Below are 26,668 nucleotides of genomic sequence, written 5' to 3'. Positions count from 1 at the left end.
CCACAACCTCAGTCAGTCACACTCCAAACTCCACCATGGCCAAGACCACAGAGCTGTCGAAGGACACCAAAGACAGAATTGTAGACCTGCACCAGGCTGGGAAGACTGAATCTGCAATAGGTAAAACGCTTGGTGTAAAGAAATCAACTGTGGGAGGAATTATTAGAAAATGGAAGACATACAAGACTACTGATAATCTCCCTCAATCTGGGGCTCCATGCAAGTCTCACCCCGTGGCATCAAAATGATAACAAGAACGGTGAGCAAAAATCCCAGAACCACACGGGGGACCTAGTGAATGACCTACAGAGAGCTGGGACCACAGTAACAAAGGCTACTATCAGTAACACAATGCGCAGCCAGGGACTCAAATCCTGCACTGCCAAACGTGTCCCCCTGCTGAAGCCAGTACACGTCCAGGCTTGTCTGCGGTTTGCTAAAGAGCATTTGAATGATCCAGAAGAGGACTGGGAGAATGTGTTATGGTCAGATGAAACCAAAATAGAACTTTTTGGTAGAAACACAGGTTCTCGTGTTTGGATGAACTTTGAACTAAGAACTTTTTGCTTTTTATTTAAAATATATTTTTTTTAAATAAATAAAAAATACGGAAGATAATATTTCATTTTCCCCCTTCTTGGTTTTAATATTGAAATTGAAAAACCAAATATATATAAATAAATATATAAAAGAATATGTTTGTATCTTTTTTAAATGTTAAAATGAATGAATAAACAAATAAAATGAGGATTAGTTTTTAGGTCGAAAATGCCTCCAAACAATCAGTTATAAAAATAATTGTCCATTAGTTCTCAATAAATTTCCCTCATTTTGAATCCTGCGGTTTATAGTCCAATGCGGATTATTTATTGATTTATTTGTGTTAATAGGTAACACTTTATTTGACAGCAGCATAATAAGACTGCCATAAGACCGTCATAATTATAACATGACACTACCATGGGCATAAATGAATGCTTATGACATATGTCATTTTGTATAATCCGGCAGATTATCTCACGTTTGAATGGATGTAAAAGATCCGAGCTGGACATAAATGTTAGTTAGTGACATAATTTGCCGGATGACACATAATGACATCTGTCATAAGCATTCATCAATGCCAATGATAGTCTCATGTCATAATTAGTCTTATGGCAGTTTTATGATGCCGCTGTCAAATAAAGTGTTACCTCTTAACGCAATTAAATCAATAAATAAGATGCACTGGATAATTATGATGGTCTTATGACAGTCTTAACGCCCTACTGTCAAATTAAGTGTTACCAAATATCATTACTAGCAATTTATGAAACAACTGGAACAGCAACTGAAGAAATAATTAGCAAAATAATTAGCACAGAACACGAATTTGGATTGTTATTTACATCTTTAGCCTTGCAATGCATGTTAGGAGGCATGTTGGACGACAACAGTGTTGATAGCAGGTGGCAGTAGAGGTTGACTGTCTCCCCCAAGGGAGCAGTGATGGCCAAATGAAGCATGTTGAAGCAATTAAGGTTTGCAGCCAGTTGGTTCAAAGCTTCCTGGTAGTTAATTCGGTGTTATGACAGTCTTGTGATACCGCTGTCAAATAAAGTGTTACCTGTTAATATATTTTGGTGTAAATATCCCATAATACAGTGAGGACAGATGCGTTTTATCGTCCAGTGCGGCTTATATATTAACAAATGCCATTTTCGTGTCAAATTTGGTGGGTGGCGGCTTATAGTCAGGTGCGCCTTATAGTCCGAAAATTACGGTAGTTGACTCATCGTGGCAGCCCAAGCAAAAACTAACACACACACGTGAAGCAAAATCGCATACAATTCCACCAACAAGGGGAATAATGATAAATGTGTGGACATACATGTAGGTCACACAGCCATGTGCACACAAACCATTGAACAAACACACATTTTCATCCAGCTAAACTGTTTACAATTAATCAGAACATAAACACACAGACTAATCGCACGCGTATGGAAAAACAATGACAAAAGCAAGGGGAAAAAAAAACACAAAAAAACAGACAAACAAAGAAAAAATTGCCGCACTCACACAAACAGCAATATATTTTTACATAATTAATAAAATGGTTGACAAGAAACATAGACATTTCCTGAGACAAAAAAAGTTAACCCGTTGGCTGCCAGAAAGAGTGACATTAAAAAATATGATACAGTGAAAGCCAATGATATGAATGGAACTGTGCTGTGTGTGTTTGTGTTGATTGTATAGTGTCTGGTGAAGTGTGGCATTTTAGTGTCTGCTGCTCTCTGCATGCATAATGAAATAGCAGGTGTCTGAACGGGTCACACGCACACACACGAACTCAACAGTTAGTCAAAAACACTCACACATTCCTCCACATTGCTATGAATTCCCACATAAAACATACGGAGCGGCCCTCAGTCTCGCACGGGCGCGCGCACACATGCACACAAGAGTGTCAGGATGCTGCAAAGGTCAGGGTTGTTTGTGTGGCGCAGCAGATGTGGAGAGTGTGTGACAGCAAGTCAAAAGCTGCAACACTAAACTGCAGAAGAGCAACTGATGGGTCAATTAACGCAAAGGGCAAGGTGGAGGAAGGGGGGGGAGAAAATATGGAGCTTGTGCTCATATTGCTCACTGCAGACAGATCCACAAGTCTGTGCTTGTACTTTGGAAAGTTTGGTAACAGGACAGTAGAAGAAGCAATGATGAGTGTAACAATACCCTGATCTGGATTGACACATGGATTAGTTTAGCAACGATAAAATCAAATCGATGGAAATGCAAATAATGATCAACATCGTCATGATTTAGATATGCTGTTTTGCTTGGTTTATATTCAAGTGTTTGGAATGTTTCAGTAACCAATTCGTCTAAAATGCTAAGAGAGCTTTGTATTTTTCATTGCTTTTAGTGAAATGGAAGTGCTTTCATAAAATGTGTATGTAATATAGTATAAAATTCCTTGAACTGAATGGAATTATAGCAACTTTGTAATATTGGCATGAAGAGGTTGGTAGTAACGCATTACATTTACTCCGTTACATTAATTTGAGTAACGTCTGGAGATAAATTTACTTCCAAAAGTAGTTTTACTAAGCCATACTTTTACTTCAGTAAATTTGTGAAAAAGAAACACAACTATTACTCCCGCTACTTTGGGCTACACTAGTCGTTAAATTTTTCCTGTTTATTCTACATATTAGATGTTTTTTTCTTTCTTTCTTTTGCCAGAGACGCCAACAGAGGCTCTACCAGTTTCACCAATGATACGTCACAACTATAATCACATGACTATAACCACGCCGGCTTGTTCAATCACTTGGCGTCTATAAAGCATCGTAAAAAAACTTAAGTATTTGACATAGATTGCTGCCCTAATGCGCGGATTTTAAACTCTCTCCCAGTTTTTATTTGGTACCTATTGACCACGGAAACCCTGAGATATGATCTCTTGGGTTTCATAATAGGAAATATGTTCTTTGGACGAATAATGCTTCATTTCAGTAGTTTTTTTTTTTTCTCGTGAGGGAATTCAATAACTTTTTTGTATTTCTTTAGCTTAATAAGGTTATGTAATACAGTGGTGCAAATAAGTATTTAGTAAACCACCAATTGTGCAAGTTCTCCTACTTGAAAAGATTAGAGAGGCCTGTAATTGTCAACATGGGTAAACCTCAACCATGAGAGACAGAATGTGAAAAAAAAACCAGAAAATCACATTGTTTGATTTTTAAAGAATTTATTTCCAAATTACAGTGGAAAATAAGTATTTGGTTACCTACAAACAAGCAAGATTTCTGGCTGTCAGATAGGTCTAACTTCTAACAAGGTCTAACAAGGCTCCACTCGTTACCTGTATTAATGGTACCTGTTTTAACTCATTATCAGTATAAAATACACCTGTCCACAACCTCAGTCAGTCACACTCCAAACTCCACTATGGCCAAGACCAAAGAGCTGTCGAAGGACACCAGAGACAAAATTGTAGACCTGCACCAGGCTGGGAAGACTGAATCTGCAATAGGTAAAAGCTTGGTTTAAAACAACTGTGGCAGCAATTATTAGAAAATGGAAGACATACAAGACCACTGATAATCTCCCTCGATCTGGGGCTCCATGCAAGATCTCACCCCGTGGCGTCAAAATGACAACAAGAACGGTGAGCAAAAATCCCAGAACCACATGGGGGGACCTAGTGAATGACCTGCAGAGAGCTGGGACCACAGCAACAAAGGCTACTATCAATAACACAATGCGCCGCCAGGGACTCAAATCCTGCTGTGCCAGACGTGTCCCCCTGCTGAAGAAAGTACACGTCCAGGCCCGTCTGCGGTTCGCTACAGAGCATTTGGATGATCCAGAAGAGGACTGGGAGAATGTGTTATGGTCTGATGAAACCAAAATATAACTTTTTGGTAGAAACACATGTTCTCGTGTTTGGAGGAGAAAGAATAATGAATTGCATCCGGAGAACACCATACCCACTGTGAAGCATGGGGGTGGAAACTTCATGCTTTGGGGCTGTTTTTCTGCAAAAGGACCAACATGACTGATCTGTGTCAAGGAAAGAATGAATGGGGCCATGTATCAAGAGATTTTGAGTGAAAATCTCCTTCCAACAGCAAGGGCATTGAAGATGAGACGTGGCTGGGTCTTTCAGCATGACAATGATCCCAAACACACAGCCAGGGCAACAAAGGAGTGGCTTCGTAAGAAGCATTTCAAGGTCCTGGAATGGCCTAGCCAGTCTCCAGATCTCAACCCCGTAGAAAATCTGTGGAGGGAGTTGAAAGTCCGTGTTGCCCAACAACAACCCCAAAGCATCACTGTTCTAGAGGAGATCTGCATGTAGGAATGGGCCAATATACCAGCAACAGTGTGTGAAAAGCTTGTGAAGAGTTACAGAAATTTTTTGGCCTCCGTTATTGCCAACAAAGGGTACATAACAAAGTATTGAGATGAACTTATGGTATTGACCAAATACTTATTTTCCACCACGATTTGCAAATAAATTCTTTAAAAATCAAACAATGTGATTTTCTGGTTGTTTTTTCTTTTTTTTTACATTCTGTCTCTCATGGTTGAGATTTACCCATGTTCACAATTACAAGCCTCTGTAATATTTTCAAATGGGAGAACTTGCACAATTAGTGGTTAACTAAATACTTATTTGCCCCACTGTAGGATATAGTACAGAAAAATAATAACCCGTACTCTCCCAGCAATTAGAAGTGGCCGTCGCCCACAGCAGGCTGGCTTCATGCCAAACCGCTCCAGCTGAGTTCACATCTCCACCGTCCGTCTGCTCTTTAAGAAAGTATATGAATTCCAGAAAGACCAGCATCTTTTCATTAGATTCCTAGACGTCAAGGCCGCATTTGGTACAGTCCACCACTCATCACTGTGGAGTATCCTACAAGCCCATGGCGCACCCCCGACAAACACCACCCTCTTCAGGCTGCTTTATAGCAACACACAGAGTTGTGTCTGCGTCAACGGCCGTGACTCTGTCTGGTTTCCCATCCCTAGTGGTGTCCAGCAAGGCTGAGTAGCTGCACCAGACCTGTTAAAATGTGTAATCGACCACCTGATGTGCAGGGTCTGTGAGCGAGTACCCGGAGTGTCGATTGGCAACTACCAACTGACCGACCTGGAGTACACTGACAACACCATCTTGCTCAACACCTCCTACAACCAGTTGAGGGACGCTCTGAGTATATACAGCGAAGAGGTGGACCAAGACCAAATTCGTGCATGTTGGTGAGGGACCTGATCCACCCCACATCCTGCTTGGTGATGACACTGTACAGCCTGTTGAGCTTTGTTTATCTGGAGTCTACGGTGATTGATAACGGGGATCTTAAATCAGAGGTTCTCCGCCGGAGAGCCCTGGCCTCTACCATGCAGTCTCTCTGGAAACCACTCTGGCGGCACCTAGCCATCTCACGGAAGATGAAGCTCCGAATCTACAACGCCGCCATACTCTCTATTCTCCTCTATGGTTCTGAAACATGGCCCTTAAACAAGACACTGGCCACAAGAATAGACGGCTTTGACAGCAGGGCTCTCCATCGAAAACCATCAAGAACATTAGCTGGCCCCAGCAAATCTCCAACGAAACCCTGCAAGCCTAGACAAATCAGCTCAGAGCCTCCTGCCTGGCCACAGCGCCGCATTCGTTAGCTTGGCCATGTTCTCAGTCTTCCTCCTGACCACCTGACAAGAGCCATCCTGAAGCTTGACCCAAAGGCTGCAGGCTGGCGACGACCACAAGGAAAGCTCCGCATTCGATTGCTTGACATCATTGCAGACGACCTTCAACAAGATGGAGTTACCTTGAAGGATGCAAATCTGCTGGCACAAGACCGCCAGTACTGGAGGGGCCTAGCTCACCCGGTCAGCTCTATGCAATGGGAGAGGAAACCAGCCCCAACGCAAGAGCCATGATGATGATGATGATGATAATAATAACAGTTCATATTGATAACTTTGTGCTGAGGAAAAAAAATATCAGACATCCTAAGCAGTTACTCACAATGTTACTCAGTACATGAGTATTCTTTACACCAAATACTTTTTTACTTGTACTTGAGTACATTTTTTGGATGATTACTTTTACTTTTACATGAGTAATATTATTTTGATGTAACGCTACTCTTACTTGAGTAAACTTTTTGACTACTCTACCCACTTCTATTGGCATGTATTGTCCGATGAATCGATATTGTATCGTTTTCATCATAAAAATGGTTGTTGTATACGGTAATTGTTGTTATGTAGTGGTGATGGTAGGAGCAATTTTTGATATATAATTAGTGCTAGTAGTAGAAGTAAGAGCAGGAGTTCTAGTAGCAGGTCATAGTGATTGTTGGTATATAATTGAAGGTAGTAGTAGATGTGGGAGTAGAAGTTCTAGTAGCAGGTTGTAGTGGTACTGGCAATGCTAGTAACGGTAATGGCAGTATTCTAGGTACTAATAGCAGGAGGCCTAATAGTAGTAGTGGTGACATTGGAGAAAACTTTGGTAGCAGTACAGCAAGCAAAAGTAATAGTGGTAATGCATTTAGGAGTAGTTGTGGTAGCAGTTAGCGACAAGCAGATGATCTCTTTTCGTAAATAGGGATAATAAATATATTGATCATGTTTTTGAGTTTTTCTTTAATGAGTAATTCTATTAGCAGAGTCTTTCTGGGAGTAAAACTGTCATTAACCATATCAAAAGAAAAAGATATTTAAGTATCATATATAAATATTATCTTCAGATTGGTTTTAACATGTGCCAGAATACATATTGGACATATTGGATCGGGGCGATATTCCCAACAAAGATAAAGTGTGAACACTGAAGTTAAGTCATAACTTTTTTTTGCCTGTGCTGAAATGTGTGCTATTATTAACCCTATATTGCCAAATGTATCACATTTGATACACCTAAAATTTCATGATTTTGAGACTAATTCAGAATTTTGACATTTCTTTTTGAAAAAATGATGGATGCAAGTCAACACATGCATCTGCAGGTTTCATGAGAAAAACAAACAGGATTTAGCAAGGGTTATAGATATCTGAGCGCTTATTACACACATTCATTTTGACTAGAGATGTCCCGATCGATCGGGTCCGATCACGTCATTTTCAAAGTATCGGAATCGGCAAAAAAATATCGGCCAAGCCTTTTTTTAATATACATACGTATACATAATTTTTTAATTAAATCGTTTTCTAATTGTATTTAACATTACAAACATAATATGTTACACTCATCCAGAGTCTTTAGGCTTAAGGTAGGGTTATCAAATTTATCCCGATAACGGCGGTAATTAATTTTTTAAAAAATGTATCACGTTAAAATATTTAACGCAATTAATGCATGCGCTGCACGACCCACTCACGCATTGTCGCGCTCAATCTGTAATGGCGCCGTCTTACCTATATAGAGAGATAAACGGCAGCATAAAATGAGTAGAGTGAAATTTGGCAGCCTTTGGAGCCTTTTTTTAATTGGCTAAAGCCTTACAATCCCTCTACCTATGATTAGAAATATCATGGGAAGCAATGTGGGGAAGCACGGTAACAATTGATCTTTTTCTTAACACCTTATGTTATCTTCCAACGCAGAGAAGATATATCAATTGGTAGCACTACGCACAGTCATGGTTCCACTTCCCATCATGCATTTGGGCATGGCTACAGTATCATTTACTGAAAGCTCAACAAATACACTAGATGGCAATATTTAGTCACAATATACAAAGTCACAAGTCTTTCTATCCGTGGATCCCTCTCACAGAAAGAATGTTAATAATGTAAATGCCATCTTGAGGATTTAGTGTCATAGTAAACAAATACAGTACTTATGTACTGTATGTTGAATGTATATATTCGTCCGAGTTTTATTCATTTTTTTCTTAATGCATTGCCGAAATGTATATGATCGGGGAAAATTATCGGGAATGATTGGAATTGAATCGGGAGCAAAAAAAAGCAATCGGATCGGGAAATATCGGGATCGGCAGATACTCAAACTAAAACGATCGGATAGGGAGCAAAAAAACATGATCGGAACAACCCTAATTTTGACTTTTCTTTTTACAAATTTGAAAAAACGGTTTCATTAGGACCTTATTTTTCAAATTTTGGGATTCTCTGATAATTGCTTCATATTGCTGGACTAAAGGGTTAAAGAACACTTTACAAACACAAAATATTTTCAGATTTCTTGTTGTCCACACACAGAATGTGCCACAGAATGCCTTTGTCCATTCTTGCTTAGCAACATGTCAAGCTTGAAATATGAATGTTTCAGTATGCTGCTCCCTGTTGGCTTGGAGTGGAAAATCTTAAATTCATGCAATTTCTGGGAGTGTTTGGAAAAGATGGCGGTCAAAGTGTGTCCTCATGAAACCATGAAAAACTGGTTGCGCACTCACTTTCATTCACACATACGCACGCACGCACACAGGTGTTTGGGTTAGTTTCATTAAAATGCATGCAGCTCTTCAAAGTGCTGACAACAATGACGCCATCTGCTATGGCGAGGCGACCGTATGTGCCGTCTTCCTTTGGAGATGCCGGCACGCACACACACTTGCACATGAACGCACACACACAGGCTGCCGCCGATGTTGCTTTCAAAGGTAATGTACGCAGTGATCCTTCGCTGCTAGCCCCTCTCAGTCGAAATGGATTAGACATCTATCGCCGCCAATGGCACTCAAACATGATCGACTTACGAGTTCAAATTCCTTCCACGAACAAGCATGTCAATTTACACATCCATTACATCGATCTTCCACAATGGAATGTTCCTACCCATCAAATCCAGCCAGAGAATTTGAACACCAATATTTGATCACACTTGACTTGGGTGCTGGCATATTTGAAGGTCACTCTTGTCTCAAATATTGGCTCAACTAAACTAAACAAAAATTGACTGAGCAATGTATTGTAAATCACACTGAAGTCACTGTAACATATTGCTAACAAACAATGTGAAACGCTATAGACAGGCTAACCAATCAGCATCAAAACTTGAAACTGTAAAATAAGTAGGGACAGAAAAATGAACAGCATTTTTGGCACAAAAGATGTGGATAGACAATACAATATAATTCACAGGCATATATTCTATATCCTCTGCAAAATGGCTGTAGCTCACTGAGAGGTTTGAAAGTGTGGTCATGGAATGAATTGAACTCGTAGCTCGAAGCACCACTATATAGTGTTCATATGACTTGATGTAACTTTCTTCCATCTCTGAAGTTGACAAGCACTCTAGAACCTATCGTACCTTTGACTGAGGTATTGGGTGGCGGTCCCTCCATGCGCAGGTTCCACGGGGGGTCCCCCTGGTTGGCAAAGTCCCTCATCTTCAGGTAGCTGATGGTGAGGCGGATGATTGACGCTTTGTCCAGCTGACTGGTGATGGCACCTGGCAGGGGAAGCATTTTTGCTAGCTCGTAGAACTCAAAGTTCTCCTTCCCTCGCCGTGACCTCGCTGCGTCACGAGACTTCTCCTTGCGCAGAGCCTGCAGCCTGCAAAGCAACGTTGCACAGGCACGTCAGCGAGCTAGCTTTATGGAAATATGTTATGAGAAGTCACATTCGAATAGTAATATTGATAATAATGTCTTGGGATTTATATAGCACTTTTTTTGGACACTCATTACTCTTTCACTCCGCACTCGATGGTGGTAAGCCACTACTGTAGCCACAGCTGCCCTGGGGCAGTCCGACAAAAGCGAGGCAGCCCATCCGCGTCATCAGCACTTTTGACCACTTGTTCTCACACTCTTTCACACAGGCAGGGTGAAGTATCTTGCCCAAGGATACAACGACAGTGGACAGAGGTGGGAGCTGGAGTCGAACCCCTGATCCTTCAATCAGTGGATGACCTGCTGAATAAATTTCTTATACTCTGCAAAGAGTAACTAATATTACAGTAACTTACAAAATATTTGGAAGAAGTCTATTTCGACATAGTTCTATATAGTACTGCCTCCCAGTGGCCAATATGGGCAAGCAAGGAGAAGCACACACTATCAGATTACAGCAATAAATCATGGCAAACAAACTGTTGAACTCATTCTAATTTTTTGTTTTGTTTTGTTTGTTTTTGGTATGTGTGTCAATTCTTGAAAAATCATCTTAGCTGAAATGCATCACTTGAAATATAGTTGAAAATTAAATTTTCCAATTGTTTTGTGTACTCCTTCAATCAATAAATTTCAATTAATTTTGGATAAAGAATGATAACCAAATGATAAATCGGTTATCAAATAAGTAAACACATATATTGTAATTAGAGATGTCCCGATCGATCGGGATGATCACGTCATTTTCAAAGTATCGGAATCGGCAAAAAAATATCGGCCATGCCTTTTTTTAATATATATATATATTTTAATTAAATCGTTTTCTAATTGTATTTAACGTTACAGACATAATATGTCACGCTTATCCAGAGTCTTTAGTTTAGGCTTAATTAATTTTTTTGAAAATGTATCACGTTACAATATTTAACGCAATTAATGCATGCGCTGCACGACCCACTCACGCATTGTCGCGCCCCATCTGTAATGGAACAGCGTAAAATGAGTAGAGTGAATTTTGGCAGCCTTTGGAGCCTTATTTTAATTGGCTAAAGCCTTACAATCCTCTCCCTATGATTAGATATATCATGGGAAGCAATGTGGGGAATCAAGGTAGTAATTGATCTTTTTCTTAACACCTTGTGTTATATCCCATCGCAGAGAAGATATATGAATTGGTAGCCCGACGCACAGTCATGGTTCCACTTGTCATGGTTCCACTTCCCATCATGTATTTGGGCTTGGCCTTCAGTATCATTTCCTGAAAGCTCAACAAATAGACTAGATGGCAATATTTAGTCACAATATACAAAGTCACAAGTCTTTCTATCCGTGGATCCCTCTCACAGAAAGAATGTTAATAATGTAAATGCCATCTTGAGGATTTATTGTCATAATAAACAAATACAGTACTTATGTACTGTATGTTGAATGTATATATTCGTCCGAGTTTTATTCATTTTTTTCTTAATGCATTGTCAAAATGTATATGATCGGGAAAAATTATCGGGAATGATTGGAATTGAATCGGGAGCAAAAAAAAAAAGAAATCGGATCGGGAAATATCGAGATCGGCAGATACTCAAACTAAAACAATCGGGATCGGATCGGGAGCAAAAAAAACATGATCGGAACAGCCCTAATTGTAATCATCAAAACGCTCATTTGATAATTGTTTACTTGGTGTTTAACTCATTATGATTAAATGATCGCTGCAACCTCTCCTAGTTCAACAGGATTGGACACCTGTCACTGTCAATAGCAGCCAAAAGAGCAGAATCTTTCAATATTAAATGAACTAAAACCAAAAAAATGGGGCTTCTGTGTCTCCCTATGTACACATTTGTGTGTTTTTTTTCCTGTGTGTGTGAGCGTGTATGCATTAAAACCACGAGCTGAAAGTACATCGTAAAGTTCGGCCTGCTGACTTGATGGCGTTTTAAAGAGCTTGACACAGGTGTGTATGTGTGCAATGTCTGCGTGTGCACGCGCGTCGTAAAGTTCAGCGAGGTGCATCGCACTTGTCAGCCAGGAAGTAAGATGTGTGTTTTGGCGCGTGTGTGCAGGCAGCGAACATGCGGGGAAGGTCGGCCACCACCATCAAGGTTTAACTTCCAGGTCAATTGGAGGGCAAACGGCCTGTGTGTCATGTGACAGGAGGACCTGTCGCTGGGCAGATTTACTGACACATGGAAGCCACGCCCCACTAGACCACCAGACTGAATGGAAGGTTGAGAAGTGCATCAGGTTGGCGCTACATTCAAGTATAATTTTGATTAAAAATTGAGACAGATGTTGTATTCTGAACACTCTTCTTAACAAGCATGCAAGTTATCTAATTGGCTTCCAATGGCGGGGATAGATTTCACATCCATTTGTCAGGTTCAAAATTGTTGTAACGTATCTTAATAGCTTTCTGGGTGCCTACCTAAGCCATCAGGGGGCAGTATAAGACAGACACATAGTTCCTCTGTTAATTGAGCTGTCTCAACTCCTCTCAGCTCATCCGTACAGCACAAATATTTGTCATTCCTCACAGAGGATAAAGAATATATGACTGAGTTCTGCTATGTGCTCGTTTACTTATGTCACTTAATGTATGTTCAATTCAAAGTTTAAAAGTTCAGCAAAATCGATGATACTTAGTGTTAGCGTTTAACCAGCAGACTGAGAGGGTAAGCGAACTTGTAAATTGAGTAACTCTTAGTTAGTGTGTGGAATAAGTGTCAACGGCCTGTCTTTGTAAATCACAAATTAATAACAGTTTCACTCTGTTCAGCTGCTTAGACACAGAGAATAGGAATCTGGGTGTCCTGATGGTCTGAACAGTTTTAATGTATCACAACATTGGAGTTTGAAATACTCCAATCGTGGTTGTTTGTTATGCTTCATTTATTAGGAGAAGGCAGCGAACAGGAACGGGCTAAGAGGGGACAGAAAGGAAGGAAGCGGTCGGAAGAGGAGAAGAACAAACAACAACAACCTTATCACTAATGCTGGCACTCACAATCTACTTGAGTTTGTCTTATTGCACTCAGTCATGTGTGAACCCACTCAGATGTGTGATAGTCCTGCAGAAAAGTGGAAATGCTGCAGCCCCGGCACCATCCCAGCCAATTGCTCCCAGACAACCACGCCCCATTAACTAGACCCCAGGCAAGGGACAAGGGGACTCGCCACCGCCCCACCCCTACCATCCACCCACCCACCCGGACTCCCAGATAGCGCCGCAACACCCCAACCGATGCAGCACACTATGGGACCCCCTTGGCCCACTAGGTAGGAAAGGATCCCTGCCCGGAGGGGGCAACGTTCCACTGCTCTAACAGCGTCAAGCCGGCGAGCTGCGCCGGGGTCCAAAGAGCAAAGAAAGAGAAAGGAGAGATGGAAAGATGGAAGCAGGAGAATGCCAAGAAGCCACCGCCATATTGAAAAGTGTGGGACCCACTTACCGCCCTATTACTGTGGCTGCCAGGTCTCCGATTGGCAGCCACTACCCAGCACCATGATGGGGTTGTGTGGGGAGGGTAGTGCAGTATATGCAATAAAATAAGAGAACCAGACTGAGAAGGCACATGGACAGCCGCATGGAACTTCTTCCCAGCTGCACATCCCATTTCCCCTCGCCGTAGCTCCCCCATGGAGAATAATGTTTGTGGTGTGTTGAAAGAGATGCGGAAATGGTGGGCTCGGCAGTGGGAGGGTAACTGTCATATTACTCCCCCATCCAACCGACCCCAGCCACCCCAAACCCACGGTGAATGACACATTATAATCAAGAAGGAGCCGGCTTGTGACTGTACGGCCTCGTTCCGATTCTCCTCCAAACTCCTGATTGTATAGGTGCCCATTTTGAGTGATTTTTGCAGTTTGATGTGAAGAGTGCGTGAGTTAAGGCCGAGTTATGCTTCCGCGTCATACCAACGCCGTCAAGGAAGACTCGATTTACGACCCTGCACCGTAGCCTGACACGGTCCTATTGATTTTTCAAACCCTAGCATCACGTCAAGGCATATGACGTGGTGGAAATGGACTGTGATTGGGCCGCTCAGACTGTTGTTTCCGGTTCAGCGCGAAATCACCGCCATTGTAAAACATTATTTTTCTACATGCAAAAATTGACCAAGCTGACGGGAGTATAATCGAAGAGCAAGTCTCGTCAAGACATCATAAAGATTACCAAATGGCAAGGTCAGCAACTGAATAAAAATATGGAATAACAACCAAGAAGTGTGTGCTCAGAATCGAATGGCCACACGAACTGGCGGCCAAAAACTGCCAGCTTTTTATCACTTTATGTTGTATTTTTGGTTGGTGCACTTCATTATTTATTGTGTACATATGTTTGCTCTGAGTCTGTGACTTATTTACGTGTCACACTTCAAGTATATGAAGAATTAAGCACAGGTTTGGTGTCAAAAGAGTTTTTTTGATGTTTAATTTTCAACAACAGACAGTTTACACACATCACATACATCATCACTGCACTGCAGTTTGGAAAGTTCCATAGACGCCAGAAATCTGCTATGGCTTCCCACTGGCTGGTTGTAGAACACGTAAAACAAATCGGGCTGGAGGGCTTTGCAGACCTCGGACAAAACGCTGGACGCAGTGCTCGACGACAGTTTGAAGCTAGCCGCCACAGCTAGATGGTTTTCACCCGAGGCTAGAACTCTCTATGCGGCCATTTTTAACAAATATTTTGATCACACTAATTCATTTACAGCAATTTAATGCAGTCCACGAATGCATGTGATGCGATTTATCCTTCCTAAAAAAATTAAGAACAAAAAAAAAAAAAAAAAGAAAGAAAAACATTTTCGTTGAGTTTTATCAGTGATGGCGTTCACCGTGTTGCGATAAAATGTCAATTAATTAAAAAGTTGATGCATTTGAAGGGGAAGAAGCCTCGCATGCCAACACGCTTTGGGTTTTTGTGCTGCAAGGCAAAAAGGCTGAAAATGTTCCAGTAGAACAAAAAGAAGCGCAGGTGTTGAGTGACTTGAACGAGGAGATAAGACGAAGAGGTGACACTGAGGTGGACCGCTGATTCCGCCACGACCCCCTCGGGCGCCGTCTGGAGGAGCTGATCTGCTTAGAGACCCACAGTGCACTTGGAGGGGGCACGGCGGGGCACAAAGGGAAGTTTGCAGAAGCTGGCGGCATTTTCTTGCTTGTTAACAACCCAGATTAATTAATTAACATGGAATAATTGATTTGAAGAGTGTGTTTTCATCTGGGCTGTTGCCGTATACCTTTTGTTACTGTACAGTGGATCTCTGTGAGGGGAAAAAGTATAAATATATGATGGTAAACCAGGGCCCTGAAATACGCCCAAAATGGCAAATTCAAACTAAAATGGATAATTTCCTGTTTAATATGGGAAATTGGTGCATTTGACTTTGTAGTGCATCAAGCTATGTTAGAAATGTCCACCAAATTTATGCTGGTGACTTCAACTGGCTTTTTTTCTAACCTTATGGGGATGCTACTGAGTGAGACCCCAAAAGAGCAATACATTATAATTTTTATTATTATAAAGTTGATGTGCTGAGAGGGTATTCCTAATAAAATGGTCCTGAGGCGAGAACAAATCGCTGCATTAAAAGATACAAATAATAAGATGAAAAAATGCTGGCGGTTATGAAATTATTTCAGTTTTCCCAAGAAAGGAAAGTTTTTAATTAGTGTGTGCGCTTGTGAAATAATCATTAATATGCGGTGAAATCATTTATCTGGTGGGGACGACAAACAGCAATTAGTGATGAACACTCACTAATATGTCCATTCATCAACACTGGTGCACACGCATGTCAATCTGGTTGCCATTCATTAGCAAATATTGATGCTGTGCAAAAAAAAAAAAAATGTAATAAATAATCTTCATATGACTGACATCTGAATTGCAAAAAAATGAACAAACTCATTCCAAAAAATCTAAATATTAACATTTTAGCCAATTTGCTGGCATTGACGGCAATAGAAATCAAATAAATATAAACTGGTAACATTTAGTATTTTTGTCAGGGTGCCCTGCCAAGACGCTATGCTAATAGTTGTACTGATGCTGATGATTTTAAAGAATTTATTTGCAAATCATGGTGGAAAATAAGTATTTGGTCAATACCAAAAGTTCATCTCAATACTTTGTTATGTACCCTTTGTTGGCAATAACGGAGGCCAAACGTTTTCTGTAACTCTTTACAAGCTTTTCACACACTGTTGCTGGTATTTTGGCCCATTCCTCCATGCAGATCTCCTCTAGAGCAGTGATGTTTTGGGGCTGTGGTTGGGCAACACGGACTTTCAACTCCCTCCACAGATTTTCTATGGGGATGAGATCTGGTGACTGGCTAGGCCACTCCAGGACCTTGAAATGTTTCTTACGAAGCCACTCCTTTGTTGCCCTGGCTGTGTGTTTGGGATCATTGTCATGCTGAAAGACCCAGCCATGTCTCATCTTCAATGCCCTTGCTGATTGAAGGAGATTTTCACTCAAAATCTCTCGATACATGGCCCCATTTATTCTTTACTTTACACAGATCAGTCGTCCTGGTCCCTTTGCAGAAAAACAGCCCCAAAGCAGGGCCGGCCCAGCCTATACGCAGACTATGCAGCTGCTTAGGGCCCCTGACCACTAGGGGGCCCCCAATTTGGCAATTGTTTAACTTATATTTTATTTTGTTTACTACAGTTTGCTTTATTTGACTTTTGTGAGTTTTGATACTTGATTACAAGCTTAAAAAAATAAAAGTTCTTCCTTAACTACTTTCCTCTTTTAGAAAAAGGTTTGGTGCTATCTACTGTTAGTACTGACAATCATTTGGGGTGATAAGTGTGAAGTATGCAGTGCAACAAAATGATTTATATACAAAATATGGACATATGGGTTGGATTGCATGTATGGGTTTCACAGTACACTGTGACGAAATGGTGGGCCAAAAATACGGGCCCCTTTGCATTATTTTGCATTATTTTGCATTATTTTGCTTAGGGCCCCCAAATGGCCTGGGCCGGCCCTGCCCCCATGCTCCATGGTGTTCTTCGGATGCAATTCAGTATTCTTTCTTCTCCAAACATGAGAACCTGTGTTTCTACCAAATACTTCTATTTTGATTTCATCTGACCATAACACATTCTCCCAGTCCTCTTCTGGTTAATCCTAATGGTCTCTAGCGAACCGCAGACGGGCATGGACGTGTACTTTCTTTAGAAGGGGGACACGTCTAGCAGTGCAGGATTTGAGTCCTTGGCGGCGCATTGTGTTACTGATAGTAGCCTTTGTTACTGTGGTCTCAGCTCTCTGTAGGTCATTCACTAGGTCCCCCCGTGTGGTTCAGGGATTTTTGCTCATCGTTCTTGTTATCATTTTGACACCACCGGGTGAGATCTTGCATGGAGCCCCGAATCGAGGGAGATTATCAGTGGTCTTGTATGTCTTCCATTTTCTAATAATTGCTCCCACAGTTGATTTCCTTTCACCAAGCATTTTACTTATTGCAGATTCAGTCTTCCCAGCCTGGTGCAGGTCTACAATTTTGTCTCTGGTGTCCTTCGACAGCTCTGTGGTCTTGGCCATAGTGGAGTTTGGAGTGTGACAGGTGTCTTTTATACCGATAATGAGTTAAAACAGGTGCCATTAATACAGGTAACGAGTGGAGCCTTGTTTGACCTCGTTAGAAGAAGTTAGACCTCTTTGACAGCCAGAAATCTTGCTTGTTTGTAGGTGACCAAATACTTATTTTCCACTCTAATTTGGAAATAAATTCTTCAAAAATCAAACAATGTGTTTTCTCTTTTTTTTCACATTCTGTCTCTCATGGTTGAGGTGTACCCATGTTCACAAGTACAGGCCTCTCTAATCTTTTCAAGTAAGAGAACTTGCACAATTGGTGGTTGACTAATACTTATTTGCCCCACTGTAACAGGATAACTGTTATGTTCACATTGTAATTTTGCACAACCTAGTGACCAGTATTCCATAGGGAAGTAGCAGAATTTTTTTTAACTTCTAAACTTTAACTTCTATTGTATACATTTATACAATAAGTGTTTCAATTGCCTTTCTTAATCAACGTGCTTTAAAATAAAATAAAAGAATAAGTACTAAATGAATAATATTAACTAATAATAATAATAATGAATAAAATAAAAATTAAAAAGTATATCGGCCTCACATATCTGCTTACAAAATTGGCTTTAGTCGAAGCAAATCTGCTGAATTATTTTTTTTAAATACACATCGGCCTTTGAAAATCCCAAATAGGTCAACCTCTACTGTATGTGTGTATACAGTATATCCTTCAGTGGGAATTAAATTGATCACAAATTGGCTTTTCTGGTTTACTGTTTCTAAGGGCGTCTTCACACTTGCCCTGTTTGGTCAGGATCAAACCAAAAAAGTCTGTGGTGCGGCCATTTTGTGCTGGTGTGAATACAAACCGGCAAGCTCTGGTGCGGACTAAAGAGCCGTCCGAGACCTCGCCGGAGAGGTGGTCTCAGTTCACTTCCAAGCAAACCATAGTGCAGTTCGTTATGTATTGGAAAATAACCGCACCGTGGTTCAAACAAAAGCTGAAATTACACACCTGTTTGCACATAACAGGCTTTCGTAGCTACAGACATAGTGTGAAATGTTGTTGGGTTAGCGTCGCAGTTTCTGGTTAGCAGTACATCGGCTAAGGTGTTGGGGTTCAACGTGGCGCAATGAGGAGACAGAATGTCTACTTGATTTTTAGGCAGACGTCAACAATAAAACTATGCTGGTCCAAATTTCCCATAAACACTTTTAATTGGATAAAACAAATTATTATGAGCCTGAGTGCAGTACGTTGGAGCTCCGTAATTTGTTTACTTTCGTATTTTATCGTGTTATTCTGTCTAGACAGTTTTGTCCAATGATCGAACGATGTTTGCACATGCGTGGGTTTGTTTTCAAGTCCTGGAACACTTGCGAAAATTGCAATGTGAAAAGGAACCGCATCAAAAAGTCTGTACCAAAATACATTTGGTCTGGCCCAAAGAAAGTCACAATACGCCCTAAGACAACCATAAAAGCCCAGTTGTGATCGATTCAATGGCCAAAAGAATGAACTGTACTGAGTGGGAATATTCACATGTATGTGCATAAATATGATTCCACATATAAACATATGTATATATGCATGTAAATGTGTATATACTGTATATGCAAACGTATTATGTTAAAAGGATTTGCAATCATATGAGCTTTTTAGCAATGCGGTGTGATCATCTTGCCACTACATTGTACACACGTGCACTCAACACACACACATCTTGCCAATCAGTGGGAGCCCTGTTTTTGTGTTTGAGGTGTACAAGAGTGGTGAGAAATAGAAGCAAAGAGCTACTTTGGCACAATATCACACACGCGCACGCACCTGCACACACACACAGTGTGGTGTAATCTCTCTCCAGGCCTCCGAGCTCAACACCACTAATTAGTTTGGCAACAGAGTCAGAACAACACACCTTTGGCCTACAACACGCTGCGCACGCGCACACGCGCGCGCTCGAAAACACGCGCACTAACTGCAAAGAAGCCAAAACACACAGAAATCCTGCAGACAAGCAGCTTGTCTTCAAAATGAAAGCAGGAGACAACAATATTAGCAGCAACACACCTGCTGGAAAACACCTGCAGCCCTCGATACACACACTTACTGAATTTCATTGTATGAACTCCCCTCATTATCTGACGATATGAATTCTTTACATGAAGCTATTATGTGAGCGATAGGACTAAAAAAATGCAATTATAAGAGAATGTATGAACTCCTCAGTCATTATCCCAGCATATAAATTCACATGCAGTCAAAGAGACTATATGAACAGCCACAATCTGACTATGAAACCCTTGCATATTCAATAATTTGGCTGTATGAACTCCTCAAATAAGATCATTCACGATAATTCATCACGATATCAATACCTCATGTGCAGCAAATATTGGTGGAACTTAGGCCTGGGCGATTACAGTGGGGCAAATAAGTATTTAGTCAACCACTAATTGTGCAAGTTCTACCACTTGAAAATATTAGAGAGGCCTGTAATTGTCAACATGGGTAAACCTCAACCATGAGAGACAAAATGTGGAAAAAAAAAAAAACCCAGAAAATCACATTGTTTGATTTTTAAAGAATGTATTTGCAAATCATGGAGGAAAATAAGTATTTGGTCAATACCAAAAGTTCATCTCAATACTTTGTTTCCTTTGTCAGGAATAACGGAGGCCAAACGTTTTCTGTAACTCTTCACAAGTTTTTCACACACTGTTGATGGAATTTTGGCCCACTGCTCCATGCAGATCTCCTCTAGAGCTGTGATGTTTTGGGGCTGTCGTTGGGCAACACGGACTTTCAACTCCCTCCACAGATTTTCTATGGGGTTGAGATCTGGAGACAGGCTAGGCCACTCCAGGACCTTGAAATGCTTCTTACGAAGCCACTCTTTTGTTGCCCTGGCTGTGTGTTTGGGATCATTGTCATGCTGAAAGACCCAGCCACATCTCATCTTCAATGCCCTTGCTGGTGGAAGGAGATTTTCACTCAAAATCTCTCGATACATGGCCCCATTCATTCTTTCCTTTACACAGATCAGTTGTCCTGGTCCCTTTGCAGAAAAACAGCCCCAAAGCATGATGTTTCCACCCCCATGCTTCATCGCGGGTATGGTGTTCTTCTGATGCAATTCAGTATTCTTTCTCCACCAAACACGAGAACATGTGTTTCTACCAAAAAGTTCTATTTTGGTTCCATCTGACCATAACACATTCCCCCAGTCCTCTTCTGGATCATCCAAATGCTCTCTAGCAAACCGCAGACGGGCCTGCACGTGTACTTTACTCAGCAGGGGGACACGTCTGGCAGTGCAGGATTTGAGTCCCTGGTGGCGCATTGTGTTACTGATAGTATAGCCTTTGTTACTGTGGGCCCAGCTCTCTGAAGGTCATTCACTAGGTCCCCCCGTGTGGTTCTGGGATTTTTGCTCACCGTTCTTGTTCTCATTTTGACGCCACGGGGTGAGATCTTGCATGGAGCCCCAGATCGAGGGAGATTATCAGTGGTCTTGTATGTCTTCCATTTTGTAATAATTGTTCCCACAGTTGATTTCTTTACACCAAGTGTTTTACCTATTGCAGGTTTAGTCTTCCCAGCCAGGTGCAGGTCTACAATTTTGTCTGTGGTGTCCTTCGACAGCTCTTTGGTCTTGCCCATAGTGGAGTTTGGAGTGTGACTGACTGAGTTTGTGGACAGGTGCCTTTAATACTGATAATGAGTTAAAACAGGTGCCATTAATACAGGTAACGAGTGGAGCCTTGTTAGACCTCGTTAGAAGTTAGACCTCTTTGACAGCCAGAAATCTTGCTTGTTTGTAGGTGACCAAATATTTGTTTTCCACTCTAATTTGGAAATAAATTCTTTTAAAATCAAACAATGTGATTTTCTGCTTTTTTTTCCATATTCTGTCTCTCATGGTTGAGGTTTACCCATGTTGACAATTACAGGCCTCTCTAATCTTTTCAAGTAGGAGAACTTGCACAACTGGTGGTTGACTAAATACTTATTTGCCCCACTGTATATGTTCCATATCCTTGATCAAGAAAAATTTGAGGTGGATTTCAGTGATCCGCCATAACACATTTAATTGCTTAACACTTTATAGGGCAAGTTAATATTTTTGGTTCTTAAGGAAGAAAAAACTAACATTATAGGCTCACAGTTTTGGTCATTTAGGCCACAATATTAAAATTTGGTACATAAGTGTCGCCTCCATAATATCATGTCCAGATGGGCGGCATGGTGATGATGAGGGTTGAATGTAGAGGTCCTTAGGTAGAGGTCTGCTCTTTCAGAGTGCTCCTCTAGTTATATTTGTTTTGTTCGTCTTCCTCAATGTTGTGTCGCCGTGAGACACAATCAACAGGTTGCTTCCACACAAACAACAAAACTGAATAATTGATGGCATTCATGCGGCGCTGGCTCGCTGTTTCTTTGGCTGCCCGCCATGTTTGTCTCACTTGTCCGGAACAAAACGCACGAGGGATGTCGGCAAGCGTCCAATCAAAAAATGTTGGAATGAAGCTGTCGCCGCCTCTGACCGAAGGGCAGATGGAACGCTTCGTTGTCCTTCAGTTGACGACATAGGATGCGGTCAAAGCCAGTTTGGGTATAGTCATGTGTGCTTGTACGCATGCATGTGTGTTTGTGCTAACTAAGTGGACGTCCAATCAGCAGAGCATCTGTGATAACGGCGGTCTCCTGGGAATTCCCATGTTGCCCAATTGACATGCATGCGCGACAACAACAAATGTGTGTGTGTGAAAGTCATTTAAGGACATTGTCAGGCTCTGATGTGATTTTTAACTCATTCGCTATAAAAGACAGGGAGGGTTGGCAGCGATCGAATGATCCCAGTCCAAATGGATTGAACGTCTTTTGCCGTCAGTGGCATTGAATGAAACATGATCATTCACTCCGCTCATTCAACCGATAACCAACTGTATGAACTCTCTCGCTCACACTCCGCTGCTATCTTTGGGGGATTGGCGGCTAAATCTTCTCCGTGCGACAAGTAGAGCAGAACGACAGGAAATAGAGTCCGATCCCGGCCCGGAGCAGTGGCAGGAGGCCGGGGATTAGCGCTGCGACCTCTCATATTTTACAGTTCAATCGCTATCGTGCTGAAATGATGATGAAAGACAATGATGATGAGGATGAAGACAAAATGCTGTCACTCAAAAAGCAGCAAGTGAGTTGTTATCATGGTGACATGTGGACGCTTCGCTTTTGTTTTGACTTTGCGCAAGGTAATGATTGCACCTTGGACTGGTTGCTAGTCAATTCTAGGCCACATCAACTACGCAAAAGATCGGTCAACAGTCAGTAACAGCCCATCAAAATCTGATGGACAAATAATAAAGTGCCGCCAGTCAATTCCATGCCGCATATCACGTATAGACAATGTTGTGATCACCAATGTGATGATCACCTAACAAAGTCAGGGCCAATATCCAATACCACCAACTGTATGCACAGCGCCACCCATGAAAAACCTGAAAATGTAAATAGATCAGCAGCAGAAGGCAACTACTGTACTTCATCTTCATCACACGACATTTTTACTTCTTGTTTGGCTGTGAAAACATCCCTCAGAGGCACACCTGTGTCCAATTAAAATGTCCATGAAAAAGACGTGTGAATCAAAGGCAGCTCAGGCAGAACTCAAAGACACACTCGTTCTCAGGTGCGTTGACGTTCAGAAACGCATGAACACGCAACCCCCTACACACACACACACACACACACACACACACACACACCAAATGAATGTTTTCGCCTGCATGCAAAGCGTGAGAGGAAATCAATGCATATGCATCAAAGCAGAAGCCGACCGCAGGCAACAGAAAACAACATGAGTTGTTTTTCATTGACTCATTGGCTACCATTGACAGTGCTAGTCGTCCGATCCGTTTGAACGGAGAGCACTGGCAGTTGGGTAGCCACGATAAAACGACAACTCAGTGATTTTCAAAGAATCAACACCTATTTTGATAGGCGATTAATTGTTTCGAAACATTCAGGGTCTCCCCTAGGATTTTTTGAAGCTGTGGTGGTGGGCTGCATCGGGGTCAGATAGCCTCACTATGTCATGCCACGGCGCTTTTTTCCCCCCATGTTTTTGCACCCCAAGAAGAACCATAACAAAGATATATTTGAAATATTTCATTCAAGCCAATGTTGTAGCTCTCAGCTACGGTACATGTACGTAAAATGAGTAGCTGATTACAGCTACCTTACCCTATTTAATAATATTTTTTTCTTGTAGCAATAGTAGGACTTACATTCGTAGTGACCCAGGGGTCGGCAACCCAAAATGTTGAAAGAGCCGTATTTGACCAAAAAAGACAAACTGATACAGTATATCTGAAGCCGCAAAAAAAATTGACTTGTATAACACTTATAATGAAAGCAACACGGGCCGTATGTATCGATATTAGCCTACTATCAAAATGACTAAGTTGGCTTCAAATATATAATTAGCCTTCATGATTAAATGTTTATTTTCCCTGCAGTGGATCCAATAGAGATTGCCACACCATTTGACTACTCTGCTGAAGCCAGTACACGTCCAGGCCCGTCTGTGGTTCGCTAGAGAGCATTTGGATGATCCAGAAGAGGACTGGGAGAATGTGTTATGGTCAGATGAAACCAAAATAGAACTTTTTGGTAGAAACGCAGGTTCTCGTGTTTGGAGGAGAAAGAATACTGAATTGCATCCGAAGAACACCATAACCACTGTGAAGCATGGGGGTGGAAACATCGTGCTTTGGGGCTGTTTTTCTGCAAAGGGACCAGGACGACTGATCTGTATGAAGGAAAGAATGAATGGGGCCATGTATCGAGAGATTTTGATTGAAAATCTCCTTCCATCAGCAAGGGCATTGAAGATGAGACGTGGCTGGGTCTTTCAGCACGACAATGATCCCAAACACACAGCCAGGGCAACAAAGGAGTGGCTTCGTAAGAAGCATTTCAAGGTCCTGGAGTGGCCTAACCAGTCTCCAGATCTCAACCCCATGAAAATCTGTGGAGGGAGTTGAAAGTCTGTGTTGCCCAACGACAGCCCCAAAACATCACTGCTCTAGAGGAGATCTGCATGGAAGAATGGGCCAAAATACCAGCAACAGTGTGAGAAAAGCTTGTGAAGAGTTACAGAAAATGTTTGGCCTCCGTTATTGCCAACAAAGGGTACATGACAAAGTATTGAGATGAACTTTTGGTATTGACCAAATACTTATTTTCCACCATGATTTGCAAATAAATTATTTAAAAATCAAACAATGTGATTTTTGTTTTTTTTTTATTTTTTCCACATTCTGTCTCTCATGGTTGAGGTTTATCCATGTTGACAATTACAGGCCTCTCTAAAAATTTCAAGTGGTAGAACTTGCACAATTAGTGGTTGACTAAATACTTATTTGCCCAACCATATATATTTTTTATATTATACCAAAAAAAAACCCTGAAAATTAAGGAAAAAAATATTCATTCTTTCCATAAATAATGGGGAAAATATACTCCGATTTCTGCAGTCCTTCATGACAGCAGATGATTATATCTGTAATGAGAAAAATTTTATCAACCTAAACTTGATTACAAACCCAAATTTGAAACCCAGATCATGGTTTGAAATGCTAATACTTTTGTTTCAAATTCATTTCAAACAACAATCTTTATAAAACATAGCTTGAAACACTAGAACCTGTTAAAAACCTGTCTATCATGCTGAAGGGTTGTGGGAAATGTAGGAAAATGAGATCCAAAAGACAAAAGGGGGGGGGGGGGGGCAATCCAAAGCACAAAAAAACATGAAAATGAAGTCAAACTGTTGTTATCTTCTTCAAACTAACTCATCACCCATTCTCAGCACTGAGTTCACAGGCAATCAGACAAACGAGCGCCCGATCAATACTCGACCGCGGCTGGACGAGCGAGGGGCAACACGGAAACACTTCAAAAGCTCTGTGTTTTTTTACACCTGTGAGGGAATTCAATCCATTATTAACACACTTTCTGGCAGACAAAGACGGTGAAATACAGAAAAAACAAAGATGTTGAATCATTGAAGCGCTTGTGGAAAACCAACAAAAATTGCATGCGGAAAAGAACAAAAAAACATTTTTTTGGGGGTGAAGAAGGCGGGAAACTAGGAACAGGAAGTAGGTTCACATCAAAGAGGAAGTCATCCTCATGTGACACGTAACCAAAAAAATGTGTGTATGTGCTGTTAAGCTACGACTGTAATGAAATAATAACTGTCGTTGTCTTCTTTCAGCTGTGCCTGACTCGACACAAATCCTCCTTTTATTTCATGTCTGCTATACTCACACACGCTTTCTAGCGCTTGCACTCATACACACACTCACTATGATATTCCAAATCCCTTCCTCTCAGTGACAAAGACCTCAGCAGGCAGGAAGAGGGGAAGAAAATGTGGCAGACTATAGAGCATCATCATGTTTGCAAAAACACACACACACATGCTAGGCTAAGGATCTCAAACTCAATTTTTGTGGGTGATAGTTTGGAATGCATGACGTTTTCCATAAAAATGCAAATATACAGTGGGGCAAATAAGTATTTAGTCAAATACTAATTGTGCAAGTTCTCCCACTTGAAAATATTAGAGAGGCCTGTAATTGTCAACATGGGTAAACCTCATCCATGAGAGACAGAATGTGGGGGAAAAAAACCAACTGAAAATCACATTGTTTGATTTTTAAAGAATTTATTTGCAAATCATGGTAGAAAATAAGTATTTGGTCAATACCAAAAGTTCATCTCAATACTTTGTTATGTACCCTTTGTTGGCAATAACAGAGGCCAAACGTTTTCTGTAACTCTTCACAAGCTTTTCACACATTGCTGCTGGTATTTTGGCCCATTCCTCCATGCAGATCTCCTCTAGAGCAGTGATGTTTTGGGGCTGTCGTTACTGATAGTAGCCTTTGTTACTGTGGTCCCAGCTCTCTGAAGGTCATTCACTAGGCCCCCCGT

General features: G+C 41.2%; 1 protein-coding gene across 5 annotated transcripts in view; it reads right to left on the bottom strand.

Annotated features, from left to right (window-relative positions):
• The window catches only part of LOC130930622 (neuronal PAS domain-containing protein 3), a 267,831-nt gene that overhangs the window by 148,585 nt on the left and 92,578 nt on the right, over positions 1-26,668 (bottom strand). For all 5 annotated transcript variants that reach the window (XM_057858590.1, XM_057858591.1, XM_057858592.1 and 2 more), the window contains one exon: positions 9,788-10,032. In XM_057858590.1, the coding sequence (XP_057714573.1) occupies positions 9,788-10,032 (245 nt within the window). The remainder of the gene's footprint in view (positions 1-9,787; positions 10,033-26,668) is intronic.

Source organism: Corythoichthys intestinalis, chromosome 15 (genome assembly GCF_030265065.1).
Source record: "Corythoichthys intestinalis isolate RoL2023-P3 chromosome 15, ASM3026506v1, whole genome shotgun sequence".
NCBI classification, from domain to species: domain Eukaryota; kingdom Metazoa; phylum Chordata; class Actinopteri; order Syngnathiformes; family Syngnathidae; genus Corythoichthys; species Corythoichthys intestinalis.
The sequence above is the reverse complement of the archived record's forward strand: the minus strand, read 5'-3'. Positions and strand labels throughout refer to the sequence as shown.